Below are 18,020 nucleotides of genomic sequence, written 5' to 3' on the forward strand. Positions count from 1 at the left end.
CTTTCTACTGTTAGGTTTACTACAGACATACAGACTAATGTAACACAGAACTTTCTACTGTTAGGTTTACTACAGACATACAGACTAATGTAACACAGAACTTTCTACTGTGTTTGGTTTACTACAGACATACAGACAAATGTAACACAGAACTTTCTACTGTGTTTGGTTTACTACGGACATAGAGACAAATGTAACACAGAACTTTCTACTGTTAGGTTTACTACAGACATAGAGACAAATGTAACACAGAACTTTCTACTGTGTTTGGTTTACTACAGACATACAGACAAATGTAACACAGAACTTTCTACTGTTAGGTTTACTACATACATACAGACTAATGTAACACAGAACTTTCTACTGTGTTTGGTTTACTACAGACATACAGACAAATGTAACACAGAACTTTCTACTGTGTTTGGTTTACTATAGACATATAGACAAATGTAACACAGAACTTTCTACTGTGTTTGGTTTACTACAGACATACAGACAAATGTAACACAGAACTTTCTACTGTTAGGTTTACTACAGACATACAGGCTAATTATGTAACACAGAACTTTCTACTGTGTTTGGTTTACTACAGACATACAGACAAATGTAACACAGAACTTTCTACTGTGTTTGGTTTACTACAGCAAATGTAACACAGAACTTTCTTCTGTGTTTGGTTTACTACAGACATACAGACTAATGTAACACAGAACTTTCTACTGTGTTTGGTTTACTACAGACATACAGACTAATGTAACACAGAACTTTCTACTGTGTTTGGTTTACTACAGACATACAGGCTAATTATGTAACACAGAACTTTCTACTGTGTTAGGTTTACTACAGACATACAGACTAATGTAACACAGAACTTTCTACTGTTAGGTTTACTACAGACATACAGATAAATGTAACACAGAACTTTCTACTGTGTTTGGTTTACTACAGACATACAGACTAATGTAACACAGAACTTTCTACTGTTAGGTTTACTACAGACATACAGACTAATGTAACACAGAACTTTCTACTGTGTTTGGTTTACTACAGACATACAGACTAATGTAACACAGAACTTTCTACTGTGTTTGGTTTACTAAAGACATACAGACTAATGTAACACAGAACTTTCTACTGTTAGGTTTACTACATACATACAGACTAATGTAACACAGAACTTTCTACTGTTAGGTTTACTACAGACATACAGACTAATGTAACACAGAACTTTCTACTGTGTTTGGTTTACTACAGACATACAGACAAATGTAACACAGAACTTTCTACTGTGTTTGGTTTACTAAAGATATACAGGCTAATGTAACACAGAACTTTCTACTGTGTTTGGTTTACATAAATTACATACAATACAGAGTAAATATAGGGATCGCTATATTGAATAATGGATCTACCCCATATGGACGTGCACTATGACGTACACATTGTATAAACACGATTTATTAAGTCATATTACACAGCTTGTTTGTGTAGGTAGTGTCAACATGAGTGTGGGGTACATGTCTAAATCTAAAAGTGATGTATTAAGCGGAAATAAAGTAGACACGGAAATCATTGCGGCGATTCCTATACATGGATATATGTATAAAACACACTTTACTGATCTTAGTCTTAAACAACTTCAAACTTCAAGCTGACACAATCTACATGATGTACTGGACTGTAATCCTGTTCCTCATGGTAGCTGGGCCCCTGCCACAGGGATGGTTGTTCGGTGAGATTATTATTCTATTTATACATGATTTTTAACAAAACGAAATCAACCATTGTTGCCTCTGAAAGAAGAGCAAACAGAGCTTAATATACCTTGGTGTTGTATACAATGTAGTGTCTATAGACCTTGGTGTTGTACACATTGTAGTGTCTATAGACCTTGGTGTTGTACACAATGTAGTGTCTATAGACCTTGGTGTTGTACACAATATAGTGTCTATAGACAGTGATGTACACAGTGTATTGTCTATAGACCTTGGTGATGTACACAATGTAGTGTCTATAGACCTTGGTGTTGTACACAATGTAATGTCTATAGACCTTGGTGTTGTACACAATGTAGTGTATAATAGACCTTGATGTTGTACACAATGTAGTGTCTATAGACCTTGATGTTGTACACAATGTAGTGTCTATAGACCTTGATGTTGTACACAATGATGTGTCTATAGACCTTGGTGTTGTACACAATGTAGTGTCTATAGACCTTGGTGTTGTACACAATGTATTGTCTATAGACCTTGGTGTTGTACACAATGTAGTGTCTATAGACCTTGGTGTTGTACACAATGTAGTGTCTATAGACCTTGGTGTTGTACAGTGTAGTGTCTATAGACCTTGGTGTTGTACACAATGTAGTGTCTATAGACCTTGGTGATGTACACAATGTAGTGTCTATAGACCTTGGTGTTGTACACAATGTAGTGTCTATAGACCTTGGTGTTGTACAGTGTAGTGTCTATAGACCTTGGTGTTGTACACAATGTAGTGTCTATAGACCTTGGTGTTGTACACAATGTATTGTCTATAGACCTTGGTGTTGTACACAATGTAGAGTCTATAGACCTTGGTGTTGTACACAATGTAGTGTCTATAGACCTTGGTGATGTACACAATGTATTGTCTATAGACCTTGGTGTTGTACACAATGTAGTGTCTATAGACCTTGGTGTTGTACACAATGTATTGTCTATAGACCTTGATGTTGTACACAATGTAGGGTCTATAGACCTTGGTGTTGTACACAATGTAGTGTCTATAGACCTTGGTGTTGTACACAATGTAGTGTCTATAGACCTTGGTGTTGTACACAATGTAGTGTCTATAGACCTTGGTGTTGTACACAATGTAGTGTCTATAGACCTTGGTGTTGGTCGCGCTTGACGCCGAAAAAAAATAAACGTCAGAAACTAGGCCCTTGTTATGGTCTCACAACGCGAACTTACCTTGGAAGTGTCGTAACAATGCAGTGTAAATATTGAGATATTATTTTGTAATGTATAGAGTATATGTCAAATAACATGTAAAGGATAGGCGATACCCCATAGTTTGGATGATCAAGTCGACTGATGACATATCGTCAGTCGGAATATCATGATAAATATTTGTACTCTGAACCAATATTCGTAAGAATTTTGTCAGATTTTCAGTAAAAAAATTGTACCCACCTTTCTCAAATGAGAGTAGGAGAGACATGTTAGACGATACAGGAAAACAGCATCGTGTATCCACTCCTTGGACTCCTCAGTAATCAACAACTATGAGTAAAGGTTGAGAGATAAATACATTAGTAAAAATCACTACCCGCTGTGAAACCTTTACATCAAATGAAATACAAAATTATAAACATTAGTATAGTTGAGAGTTAGATATATTAGTATCAGTTGAGAGTTAGATATATTAGTATGAATTGAGAGTTAGATATATTAGTATGAATTGAGAGTTAGATATATTAGTATGAATTGAGAGTTAGATACATTAGTATCAGCTGAGAGTTTGATATATTAGTATGAGTTGAGAGTTAGATACATTAGTATGAGTTGAGAGTTAGATATATTAGTATGAGTTGAGAGTTAGATATATTAGTATCAGTTGAGAGTTAGATATATTAGTATGAATTGAGAGTTAGATATATTAGTATGAATTGAGAGTTAGATATATTAGTATGAATTGAGAGTTAGATACATTAGTATCAGCTGAGAGTTTGATATATTAGTATGAGTTGAGAGTTAGATACATTAGTATGAGTTGAGAGTTAGATATATTAGTATGAGTTGAGAGTTAGATATATTAGTATGAGTTGAGAGTTAGATATATTAGTATGAATTGAGAGTTAGATATATCAGTATGAGTTGAGAGTTAGACATATTTGTATGAATTGAGAGTTAGATACATTAGTATGAGTTGAGAGTTAGATACATTAGTATGAATTGAGAGTTAGATATATTAGTATGAATTGAGAGTCAGATATATTAGTATGAATTGAGAGTTAGACATATTTGTATGAGTTGAGAGTTAGATAAATTAGTATGAGTTGAGAGTTAGATATATTAGTATGAATTGAGAGTTAGATATATTAGTATGAATTCAGAGTTAGATATATTAGTATGAATTGAGAGTTAGATATATTTGTATGAATTGAGAGTTAGATACATTAGTTTGAATTGAGAGTTAGATATATTTGTATGAATTGAGAGTTAGATATATTAGTATGAATTCAGAGTTAGATATATTAGTATGAGTTGAGAGTTAGATATATTAGTATGAATTGAGAGTTAGATATATTAGTATGAGTTGAGAGTTAGATATATTAGTATGAATTGAGAGTTAGATATATTAGTATGAGTTGAGAGTTAGATATATTAGTATGAATTGAGAGTTAGATATATTAGTATGAGTTGAGAGTTAGATATATAAGTGTAGATTGAGAGTTAGATATATTAGTATGAGCTGAGAGTTAGATACATTAGTATGAGTTGAGAGTTAGATATATTAGTATGAATTGAGAGTTAGACATATTTGTATGAATTGAGAGTTAGATATATTAGTATGAATTGAGAGTTAGATATATAAGTATGAGTTGAGAGTTAGATATATTAGTATGAGTTGAGAGTTAGATATATAAGTGTAGATTGAGAGTTAGATATATTAGTATGAGCTGAGAGTTAGATACATTAGTATGAGTTGAGAGTTAGATACATTAGTATGAATTGAGAGTTAGATACATTAGTATGAATTGAGAGTTAGATATATCAGTATGAGTTGAGAGTTAGATATATCAGTATGAGTTGAGAGTTAGATACATTAGTATGAGTTGAGAGTTAGATGTATTAGTATAAGTTGAGAGTTAGATATATTAGTTTGAGTAGAGAGGTAGATATATTAGTATGAATTGAGAGTTAGATATATTAGTATCTGTTGAGAGTTAGATATATTAGTTTGAGTAGAGAGGTAGATATATCAGTATGAGTTGAGAGTTAGATATATCAGTATGAGTTGAGAGTTAGATATATCAGTATGAGTTGAGAGTCAGATATATCAGTATGAGTTGAGAGTGAGATATATTAGTATGAGTTGAGAGTTAGTATATCAGTATGAGTTGAGAGTTAGATATATCAGTATGAGTTGAGAGTTAGATATATCAGTATGAGTTGAGAGTGAGATATATTAGTATGAGTTGAGAGTTAGATATATCAGTATGAGTTGAGAGTTAGATATATCAGTATGAGTTGAGAGTTAGATATATCAGTATGAGTTGAGAGTTAGATATATTAGTATGAGTTGAGAGTTAGATATATCAGTATGAATTGAGAGTTAGATATATTAGTATGAGTTGAGAGTTAGATATATTAGTATGAGTTGAGAGTTAGATATATCAGTATGAGTTGAGAGTTAGATATATCAGTATGAGTTGAGAGTTAGATATATCAGTATGAGTTGAGAGTTAGATATATTAGTATGAGTTGAGAGTTAGATATATCAGTATGAGTTGAGAGTTAGATACATTAGTATGAGTTGAGAGTTAGATATATCAGTATGAGTTGAGAGTTAGATATATTAGTATGAGTTGAGAGTTAGATATATAAGTATGGGTTGAGAGTTAGATACATTAGTATGAGTTGAGAGTTAGATACATTAGTATGAATTGAGAGTTAGATATATTAGTATGAATTGAGAGTTAGATACATTAGTATGAGTTGAGAGTTAGATATATTAGTATGAATTGAGAGTTAGATATATCAGTATGAGTTGAGAGTTAGATATATTAGTATGAGTTGAGAGTTAGATATATCAGTATGAATTGAGAGTTAGATATATTAGTATGAGTTGAGAGTTAGATATATTAGTATGAGTTGAGAGTTAGATATATTAGTTTGAGTAGAGAGGTAGATATATTAGTATGAATTGAGAGTTAGATATATTAGTATGAGTTGAGAGTTAGATATATTAGTATGAGTTGAGAGTTAGATATATCAGTATGAATTGAGAGTTAGATATATTAGTATGAGTTGAGAGTTAGTTACATTAGTATGAGTTGAGAGTTAGACATATCAGAATGAGTTGAGAGTTAGATATATTAGTATGAGTTGAGAGTTAGATATATCAGTATGAGTTGAGAGTTAGATACATGTATATAAGTATGACTTGAGAGTTAGATATATTAGTATGAATTGAGAGTTAGATATATTGGTATGAGTTGAGAGTTAGATATATTAGTATGAGTTGAGAGTTAGATACATTAATATGAATTGTGGGTTAGATACATAAGTATAAATTGAGAGTGAGATATATTGGTGTAAAATGAGAGTTAGATACATTAGTAGAAAATTGAGAGTTACATTGTAGATAAATTAGTATAAATTTAGAGCTAGATATATTTGAAAATGAATTGAACAGAAAGTAAAAAAAAAACCTCGCACCAAAATTTGATGACACTGTTCATATGATAGGAGATGTATAATCTCCTCAAGGACCTGAAGTGGTTCCCGTTTCCTATTAGGCTCTCTACTATACAATCAGATATTTCTATAGTGAATGCTCGTGAGCTTCAGGACTGGGAGAGGTTCTCATTCATATCGTCAGAGTTTAAAAAGGTTCAACAGCACATTAAGGGTTCAAAATTATAACAGAAGCGTCAACACACTGACGGTACTTAATTGTTTGTTTTATAAAGCGTGTCTATCGTCGAGGTCAAGTGCACTACAACCATACTGTCACGTTATTAGGGCATCCACATGTATTTTATCTGTAGTAAGTTATTCGTCATAGGGTGGTGATTTGAACCCCGGATTGTGGAGCACAAACAAGTGGATGACACTACAAAACGTGAATAAAATATAGTAATGTATAGAATGATAATTAGTAACGGAATAGAGTCTATGATGATATTTAGTAACATAGTAAAGTCTGTAATGATATGTAGTAACAGAGTTAAGTCAGTAATGATATGTAGTAACATAGTAAAGTATATAATGATGTTTAGTAACATAGTAAAGTCTATAATGATATTTAGTAACACAGTAAAGTATATAATGATATTTAGTAACAAAGTAAAGTATATAATGATATTTAGTAACATAGTGAAGTCTGTAATGATGTTTAGTAACATAGTGAAGTCTGTAATGATATTTAGTAACATAGTAAAGTATATAATGATATGTAGTAACAGAGTAAAGTATATAATGATATTTAGTAACATAGTAAAGTCTGTAATGATATGTAGTAACAGAGTTAAGTCTGTAATGATATTTAGTAACATAGTAAAGTATATAATGCTATTTAGTAACAGCGTAAAGTCTGTAATGATATGTAGTAACATAGTAAAGTATATAATGATATTTAGTAACATAGTAAAGTCTGTAATGATATGTAGTAACATAGTAAAGTATATAATGATATTTAGTAACATAGTAATGTCTATAATGATATGTAGTAACATAGTAAAGTATATAATGATATGTAGTAACATAGTAAAGTCTATAATGATATTTAGTAACATAGTAAAGTCTGTAATGATATTTAGTAACATAGTAAATTATATAATGATATTTAGTAACAGCGTAAAGTCTGTAATGATATGTAGTAACATAGTAAAGTATATAATGATATTTAGTAACATAGTAAAGTCTGTAATGATATGTAGTAACATAGTAAAGTATATAATGATATTTAGTAACATAGTAATGTCTATAATGATATGTAGTAACATAGTAAAGTATATAATGATATTTAGTAACATAGTAAAGTATGTAATGATATGTAGTAACATAGTAAAGTATATAATGATATTTAGTAACATAGTAATGTCTATAATGATATGTAGTAACATAGTAAAGTATATAATGATATGTAGTAACAGAGTTAAGTCTGTAATGATATTTAGTAACATAGTAAAGTATATAATGATATTTAGTAACATAGTAAAGTATATAATGATATTTAGTAACATAGTAAAGTATGTAATGATATTTAGTAACAGAGTTAAGTCTGTAATGATATTTAGTAACATAGTAAAGTATGTAATGATATTTAGTAACATAGTAAAGTATATAATGATATTTAGTAACAGAGTAAAGTGTATAATGATATTTAGTAACATAGTAAAGTATATAATGATATGTAGTAACAGAGTAAAGTATATAATGATATTGAGTAACATAGTAAAGTATATAATGATATGTAGTAACATAGTAAAGTATGTAATGATATTTAGTAACATAGTAAAGTATATAATGATATTTAGTAACAGAGTAAAGTGTATAATGATATTTAGTAACATAGTAAAGTATATAATGATATGTAGTAACATAGTAAAGTATATAATGATATGTAGTAACAGAGTGAAGTCTATAATGATATTTAGTAAGATAGTAAAGTATATAATGATATGTAGTAACAGAGTAAAGTATATAATGATATTGAGTAACATAGTAAAGTATATAATGATATGTAGTAACATAGTAAAGTATATAATGATATTTAGTAACATAGTAAAGTATATAATGATATTTAGTAAGATAGTAAAGTATATAATGATATGTAGTAACAGAGTAAAGTATATAATGATATTGAGTAACATAGTAAAGTATATAATGATATGTAGTAACATAGTAAAGTATATAATGATATGTAGTAACAGAGTGAAGTCTATAATGATATTTAGTAAGATAGTAAAGTATATAATGATATGTAGTAACAGAGTAAAGTATATAATGATATTGAGTAACATAGTAAAGTATATAATGATATGTAGTAACATAGTAAAGTATATAATGATATGTAGTAACAGAGTGAAGTCTATAATGATATTTAGTAACAGAGTGAAGTATATAATGATATTGAGTAACATAGCAAAGTCTATAATGATATTTAGTAACATAGTGAAGTATATAATGATATTGAGTAACATAGCAAAGTCTATAATGATATTTAGTAACAGAGTGAAGTATATAATGATATTTAGTAACAGAGTGAAGTATATAATGATATTGAGTAACATAGCAAAGTCTATAATGATATTTAGTAACATAGTGAAGTATATAATGATATTGAGTAACATAGCAAAGTCTATAATGATATGTAGTAACAGAGTGAAGTATATAATGATATTGAGTAACATAGCAAAGTCTATAATGATATTTAGTAACATAGTGAAGTATATAATGATATTTGATAATAGGGTAGAACAGAAGTCAGCAAAAATGAATATAATAGTTGAAACAAATGTAAAACTAAAGAAGGGGAGACGAACCTATCGTGTAATTTGATATAAGATCAATCGTACGTGACACTTCATTATAAATGTGTGTCACTATCCATAAGAATGACGATACCGCATGAAGGAATACGACAACCCTTGATACGGTACAAGTGAGTTAGCTGTTTATCACCCTATAGGGTCACGTGTCTCTCTGGGTGTTTTATTATCTTCTTATACAATCACTACATTAGATAGATCACTACATTAGATAGATCACTACATTAGATAGATCACTACATTAGATAGATCACTACATTAGATAGATCACTACATTAGATAGATCAATGTATTAGATAGATCACTACATTAGATAGATCAATGAATTAGATAGATCACTACATTAGATAGATCACTACATTAGATAGATCACTACATTAGATAGATCACTACATTAGATAGATCAATGTATTAGATAGATCACTACATTAGATAGATCAATGTATTAGATAGATCACTACATTAGATAGATCAATGTATTAGATAGATCACTACATTAGATAGATCACTACATTAGATAGATCACTACATTAGATAGATCACTATTAGATAGATCACTACATTAGATAGATCAATGCATTAGATAGATCACTACATTAGATAGATCACTACATTAGATAGATCACTACATTAGATAGATCACTACATTAGATAGATCACTACATTAGATAGATCACTACATTAGATAGATCACTACATTAGATAGATCACTACATTAGATAGATCACTACATTAGATAGATCAATGTATTAGATAGATCACTACATTAGATAGATCACTACATTAGATAGATCACTACATTAGATAGATCACTACATTAGATAGATCAATGTATTAGATAGATCACTACATTAGATAGATCACTACATTAGATAGATCACTACATTAGATAGATCACTACATTAGATAGATCACTACATTAGATAGATCACTACATTAGATAGATCACTACATTAGATAGATCAATGTATTAGATAGATCACTACATTAGATAGATCACCACATTAGATAGATCAATGTATTAGATAGATCACTACATTAGATAGATCACTACATTAGATAGATCAATGTATTAGATAGATCACTACATAAGATAGATCACTACATTAGATAGATCACTACATTAGATAGATAGACTACATTAGATAGATCACTACATTAGATAGATCACTACATTAGATATATCACCACATTAGATAGATCACTACATTAGATAGATCACTACATTAGATAGATCAATGTATTAGATATATCACTACATTAGATAGATCACTACATTAGATAGATCACTACATTAGATAGATCACTACATTAGATATATCACTACATTAGATAGATCACTACATTAGATAGATCAATGTATTAGATAGATCATTACATTAGATAGATCACTACATTAGATAGATCACTACATTAGATAGATCACTACATTCGATAGATCACTACATTAGATAGATCACTACATTAGATAGATCACCACATTAGATAGATCACTACATTAGATATATCACTACATTCGATAGATCACTACATTCGATTGATCACTGTATTCGACAGATCAATGCATCCGTTATAGATCACTACATTCGATTGATCAATGTATTCGATGGATCACTATATTATTGTATTCATTAAATCATTACATTTGGTATATCATTAGATAACTAACTTGAAGTTTTCAGATTGATGATGTGATGTGCTAACACTTTATTTTAACATTGGTAAGGTAACATATAAATTATCCGTAAGACATGTTTTCTGGTATCTTAGGTTGGAGAAAATGTTTTTATTACGGTCATACGCAATTAAACCTGAAATGTGAGCAAGCGTTTGTTCTTCACTCAAATTGTCGTTTTTAACTTAGAATCGCATTGAAAGCATGTTGGTCATGATTGGAAAGCCATCCTGTTTCAACCCTGGTCGTCAACTGATCACGCCCTGAGCATGCGCAAATGTCAATCTCACGCACTTCGATTTTGTTTGTAAACACAACCGCACGGGAATCAACTACAAGCTGTTTCATTTGAAGAATATTTACGAAAATAAATAAATAGAAAAAAAAATATATGAAAAAATTGCCTGTTTGGAAACATTCATTAAGTGTCTCTAATTTTGACAATATGAGTCAAACAGTGTTTTGGCACAGACAAGTTAATGTTCGCGCTGACAGCCTCTGAGTCAGGGTTAACTCTGAGTCAGGGTTAAACAATGCAGTACAAGCGACAATACCACCAAAAACCGCCTGAATAAGATCAATTTAGACGATTTTTGCTGTAAAGTCAAAGTCAAGATTGCTCCCTCGAAATCCCATACATACAACTTGTAAAACGTGATAGCATACGTAACAATATATAGCAACGCTTGGTGTATACGTGACATGCGCAGTGATGTGTTATGACTATCAATTTCCAGTGACCGTTATTCTTGAAATGTTGGTGATGACATTAACAATTACCACTGATTTCCTGCAATTGCGTCGCATCATACAATATATTACTCCCGATAATTCTCTTGTGTTTTTTATTTGTTGCAGTAGTAAGTAACGTTACGACTCTGTCTGTGCCCATGTCTACACCTACAGCATCTGTGTCTACAGTAAACCCAGCGGTAAATCTCAGTCCTCGGCCGGTAGCCTCAGTTGAGAGCGGTCATCCGCTCATATTGACCATTGACATATCATCTGCTACATCATGGAGACTGGAGTGGTCAACTAACGAAACTGGAGAGGTCACGCTTGGCTCTGTCAAGTCCTCCCAAATCGGCGCGTGCCAGGAAAGTACTCCTCTCTCTCAGCCATGTCGGATCAACGTAACACGGGTACGGTTCTCTGTTGAACATCCTCGACATGGCGACGACATCTACTGTGCCGTGATAATACCAGGGAGTTGGTCCCCGACTCGGACTACACTTAAAACCTCTACTGAAGTAAACGTTCTAGGTAAGGTATAAGGGAGATAACTCGGTCTACACTCTCGGTAAGGTATAAGGGAGATAACTCGGTCTACACTCTCGGTAAGGTATAAGGGAGATAACTCGGTCTACACTCTCGGTAAGGTATAAGGGAGATAACTCCGTCTACAGTTAAAACTTCTACTGAAGTAAACGTTCTAGGTAAGGTATAAGGGAGATAACTCGGTCTACACTCTCGGTAAGGTATAAGGGAGATAACTCGGTCTACACTTAAAACTTCTACTGAAGTAAACGTTCTAGGTACGGTATAAAGGAGATAACTCGGTTTACACTCTGGGTAAGGTATAAGGGAGATAACTCGGTCTACACTCTAGGTATAGTATAAGGGAGATAACTCGGTCTACGCTTAAAACCTCTAATGATGTTAACGTCCTAGGTACTTTAATGTACAAGGGATCTGTCTCGGCCTAAACTTAAGCCTCTACTGAGGTTAACGTCCCAGGTCAGATGTAAGGAAGATAACTCAATTCAAAACTCTACTGAAGTTAACGTCCCAGGCCAGGTCATCTTCGCTAGTTAAGACTTCTGGTTACACTCCACGAACGTTCGTGGAGTGTAAAGTAATCAGAAGCCTACAGAAGGAACTACACTATTTATACTGAGGTTTACCTCCTAGGTAAGACATACACAGATGTTGTACTGTGACATTAAATCAAGGCTTAATAGAAGTTTTTTCTCAAAATAAAAAAAAAAAATAGATAAATGAAAATATTTGATCTAGACTTCTGAGGAAGATTAATTCAGAAATATGCCAGAACGTTATTCAAGTAGCCAATAGTTAAGACACTACTAGTATATAAATGAAGATAAAGCGCAGTCTGTTACAAAGACGTATTTTATATTCCAGTGCCAGTGGAATATGTCCACCTTCAAAGTTCCTCTGGAGAAATTACCGAAGGCCAGTTGATAGTTAAAGATGGAGAACGATTCACCTTAAATTGTGAGACTTCCTTCTGTCGCCCAGGGGCCACCATTAAATGGATGAAAGATCACATCGACGTATCTGCACTTGCTGACGATTCCACAATTTCCAATAGTGATGGTTTGTTTAAGACCTCTGCAAACTTGACGATATTGGCTGAGCGCGACTCCTCGCTGATAAAGTCCGTCGTCCAGTGTATAGCTTTCAGTGAGAGCTCTAACGCAACCTCTAATTCCACAGAGATCATTACACTCAGTAAGCGTGTTGATATTGTATATCATGTTTAGTGAGTAGCGTTCAGATTAAAGAGAATCGTCAAAGTCATTGAGCAGCATTCAGATTGATGAGTAGCGTCAAAGTCATTGAGTAGCATTAATTTTAAAGCATCTTGACCACACACCAAATGAAGTACATCGTTACTGCTTTCTCTCAGAATACATCCCGATTTTGTCGGTGTCCGTATGAGCTCAGAAAGACCTGATCACAGAATTTTCAAACGTTCTTTTTGATGTTATTATGGAATTATTTCTGCCTTTTTAACATCCTCACATATTCTTTTGATGTTACTGAAGTAATACCTTCTGACGTTTTTATTGTTACTAAGGAATACCTTCCCAGCCAAGCGCTGTTTCCCCGAAATACATTGATAAAGGTGAAGTGAGACTGACTTGGGGTATCGACAGAAAGTCACTGTATCGAGTGAGATTTGACATTGGTATCCTTCCGGACAAAGATGGTCTTACTGTCGCTCCCTACACACGACAGAGCGGAGGTAAGTCCATCCGTCCTGTATTGCACTGACGTCCTCTACTCGTGATCTACAAAGATTTCCACTCTGTCATTGCATGTATCCCGTGTGATAAGAGAATCATGACGCACATTTCAGACTTCCAACGCCCGATCCTCAGACTTCCAACGCCCGATCCTCAGACTTCCAACACCCGTCCCTTAGACTTCCAACACACGTCCCTTAGACTTCCAACACACGTCCCTCAGACTTCCAACGCCCGATCCTCAGACTTCCAACGCCCGATCCTCAGACTTCCAACGCCCGATCCTCAGACTTCCAACACACGTCCCTCAGACTTCCAACACCCGATCCTCAGACTTCCAACGCCCGATCCTCAGACTTCCAACACACGTCCCTCAGACTTCCAACACCCGATCCTCAGACTTCCAACGCCCGATCCTCAGACTTCCAACGCCCGATCCTCAGACTTCCAACGCCCGATCCTCAGACTTCCAACGCCCGATCCTCAGACTTCCAACACCCGATCCTCAGACTTCCAACACACGTCCCTCAGACTTCCAACACCCGATCCTCAGACTTCCAACACCCGATCCTCAGACTTCCATTGCCCGATCCTCAATCTTCCAACACCCGATCCTCAGACTTCCATTGCCCGATCCTCAGACTTCCATTGCCCGATCCTCAGACTTCCATTGCCCGATCCTCAATCTTCCAACGCCCGATCCTCAATCTTCCAACACCCGTCCCTCAGACTTCCAACACCCGATCCTCAATCTTCCAACGCCCGATCCTCAATCTTCCAACACCCGTCCCTTAGACTTCCAACACCCGTCCCTTAGACTTCCAACACCCGATCCTCAGACTTCCAACACCCGATCCTCAGACTTCCGCCATCCGTCCCTCAGACTTCCGCCATCCGTCCCTCGGACTTGCAACAACTTCCACTTAGATCTCCCTTCCCTCAGACTTGAAACATGCCACTATCCGCCCTTAGACTTCCATCATCGTCCCTCAGACTTCCAACGCCCGATCCCCAGACTTCCAACACCCGTCCCTCATACTTCCACTATCCGCCCTAAGACTTTCACCACTCGTCCCTCATACTTCCGCCACTCGTCCCTAAGACTTCCAATATCAGCCCTTCAGACACCTAGCACATGCCTGTCGGAATGACTGCGGTATAAGTTATAAGAATGTAGTTGGGATGGATGGGAGCTTTAGGATCATATCCAGAAGGTTGGTATTCCCTTGCCCCACTTCTAATGGGGTGAATGATCAATCGCAGACAAACTTGATATGACGTCTTCGTCTTAATGCCTTAACGTCATAAAATTGATTGGAATTTTCAAAGAGCTTATGTAGTGCGTGTCAATCCTGGGGTAAGATAAGAAAATATAACACTGCTTAAATTGTTTTTCTGTCGAGTGTAAGAGAGTGTCTCATGATGAATAGTTTGCCTTTAAGACGCATTACAAATCAATGTTTTTGTATGATTGACTAAGGAAACATTCCAGCGGGTGTACTGTTCTCAAGCAGGATCACGGGTCTTCAACCGAACGTAGTATACAACCTGTCAGTCATAGCCTCTAACGAAGTAGGCAGAAGTGCTGTTTCATCTGTTTATATCACTATGTTATCAAGTAAGTAGTGTTCTCCATCTGTTTATATTACTATGTTATCAGGTAGGTAGTTTTCTCGTCTGTTTATATCACTATGTTATCAGGTAGGTAGTTTTCTGTGTTTATATCACTATGTTATCAGGTAGGTAGTTTTCTCTGTCTGTTTATATCACTATGTTATCAGGTAGGTAGTTTTCTCGTCTGTTTATATCACTTTGTTATCAGGTAGGTAGTTTTCTCGTCTGTTTATATCACTATGTTATCAGGTAGGTAGTTTTCTCTACTGTTTATATCACTATGGTATCAGGTAGGTAGCTTTCTCTACTGTTTATATCACTATGTTATCAGGTAGGTAGTTTTCTCTGTCTGTTTATATCACTTTGTTATCAGGTAGGTAGTTTTCTCTGTCTGTTTATATCACTATGTTATCAGGTAGGTAGTTTTCTCGTCTGTTTATATCACTTTGTTATCAGGTAGGTAGTTTTCTCGTCTGTTTATATCACTATGGTATCAGGTAGGTAGCTTTCTCTACTGTTTATATCACTGTGTTATCAGGTAGGTAGTTTTCTCTGTCTGTTTATATCACTTTGTTATCAGGTAGGTAGTTTTCTCTGTCTGTTTATATCACTTTGTTATCAGGTAGGTAGTTTTCTGTGTTTATATCACTATGTTATCAGGTAGGTAGTTTTCTGTGTTTATATCACTATGTTATCAGGTAGGTAGTTTTCTGTGTTTATATCACTATGTTATCAGGTAGGTAGTTTTCTGTGGTTATATCACTATGTTACCAGGTAGGTAGTTTTCTCTGTCTGTTTATATCACTATGTTATCAGGTAGGTAGTTTTCTCGTCTGTTTATATCACTATGTTATCAGGTAGGTAGTTTTCTGTGTTGATATCACTATGTTATCAGGTAGGTAGTTTTCTCTGTCTGTTTATATCACTATGTTATCAGGTAGGTAGTTTTCTCTGTCTGTTTATATCACTATGTTATCAGGTAGGTAGTTTTCTCTGTCTGTTTATATCACTATGTTATCAGGTAGGTAGTTTTCTCTGTCTGTTTATATCACTATGTTATCAGGTAGGTAGTTTTCTCGTCTGTTTATATCACTATGTTATCAGGTAGGTAGTTTTCTCTGTCTGTTTATATCACTATGTTATCAGGTAGGTAGTTTTCTCTGTCTGTTTATATCACTATGTTATCAGGTAGGTAGTTTTCTCTGTCTGTTTATATCACTATGTTATCAGGTAGGTAGTTTTCTCGTCTGTTTATATCACTATGTTATCAGGTAGGTAGTTTTCTCTGTTTATATCACTATGTTATCAGGTAGGTAGTTTTCTCTGTCTGTTTATATCACTATGTTATCAGGTAGGTAGTTTTCTCGTCTGTTTATATCACTATGTTATCAGGTAGGTAGTTTTCTGTGTTTATATCACTATGTTATCAGGTAGGTAGTTTTCTGTGTTTATATCACTATGTTATCAGGTAGGTAGTTTTCTCTGTCTGTTTATATCACTATGTTATCAGGTAGGTAGTTTTCTCTGTTTATATCACTATGTTATCAGGTAGGTAGTTTTCTGTGTTGATATCACTATGTTATCAGGTAGGTAGTTTTCTGTGTTTATATCACTATGTTATCAGGTAGGTAGTTTTCTCGTCTGTTTATATCACTATGTTATCAGGTAGGTAGTTTTCTCGTCTGTTTATATCACTATGTTATCAGGTAGGTAGTTTTCTCTGTCTGTTTATATCACTATGTTATCAGGTAGGTAGTTTTCTCTGTCTGTTTATATCACTATGTTATCAGGTAGGTAGTTTTCTCGTCTGTTTATATCACTATGTTATCAGGTAGGTAGTTTTCTCTGTCTGTTTATATCACTATGTTATCAGGTAGGTAGTTTTCTCGTCTGTTTATATCACTATGTTATCAGGTAGGTAGTTTTCTGTGTTGATATCACTATGTTATCAGGTAGGTAGTTTTCTCGACTGTTTATATCACTATGTTATCAGGTAGGTAGTTTTCTCTGTTTATATCACTATGTTATCAGGTAGGTAGTTTTCTCTGTTTATATCACTATGTTATCAGGTAGGTAGTTTTCTCGTCTGTTTATATCACTATGTTATCAGGTAGGTAGTTTTCTCTGTGTTTATATCACTATGTTATCAGGTAGGTAGTTTTCTCTGTTTATATCACTATGTTATCAGGTAGGTAGTTTTCTGTGTTTATATCACTATGTTATCAGGTAGGTAGTTTTCTCTGTCTGTTTATATCACTATGTTATCAGGTAGGTAGTTTTCTGTGTTTATATCACTATGTTATCAGGTAGGTAGTTTTCTGTGTTTATATCACTATGTTATCAGGTAGGTAGTTTTCTGTGTTTATATCACTATGTTATCAGGTAGGTAGTTTTCTGTGTTTATATCACTATGTTATCAGGTAGGTAGTTTTCTCGTCTGTTTATATCACTATGTTATCAGGTAGGTAGTTTT

The 18,020-nt window shown here is 33.8% G+C and overlaps 1 protein-coding gene across 4 annotated transcripts in view; it reads left to right on the forward strand.

Moving 5' to 3' along the window:
* Positions 1-1,543: 1,543 nt before the first annotated feature.
* LOC117341074 overlaps positions 1,544-18,020 on the forward strand; it is a 36,911-nt gene continuing 20,434 nt past the window's right edge. Inside the window, exons 1-5 of one of the 4 annotated variants that reach the window (XM_033902906.1) lie at positions 1,544-1,732; positions 11,802-12,206; positions 13,086-13,415; positions 13,765-13,932; positions 15,414-15,551. In XM_033902906.1, the coding sequence (XP_033758797.1) occupies positions 1,591-1,732; positions 11,802-12,206; positions 13,086-13,415; positions 13,765-13,932; positions 15,414-15,551 (1,183 nt within the window). In that variant the 5' untranslated portion in view covers positions 1,544-1,590. The remainder of the gene's footprint in view (positions 1,733-11,801; positions 12,207-13,085; positions 13,416-13,764; positions 13,933-15,413; positions 15,552-18,020) is intronic. The other 3 variants (XM_033902905.1, XM_033902907.1, XM_033902908.1) reach the window with 3 other exon arrangements.

This window comes from Pecten maximus, chromosome 13 (assembly GCF_902652985.1).
Source record: "Pecten maximus chromosome 13, xPecMax1.1, whole genome shotgun sequence".
In the NCBI taxonomy this organism is placed as follows: domain Eukaryota; kingdom Metazoa; phylum Mollusca; class Bivalvia; order Pectinida; family Pectinidae; genus Pecten; species Pecten maximus.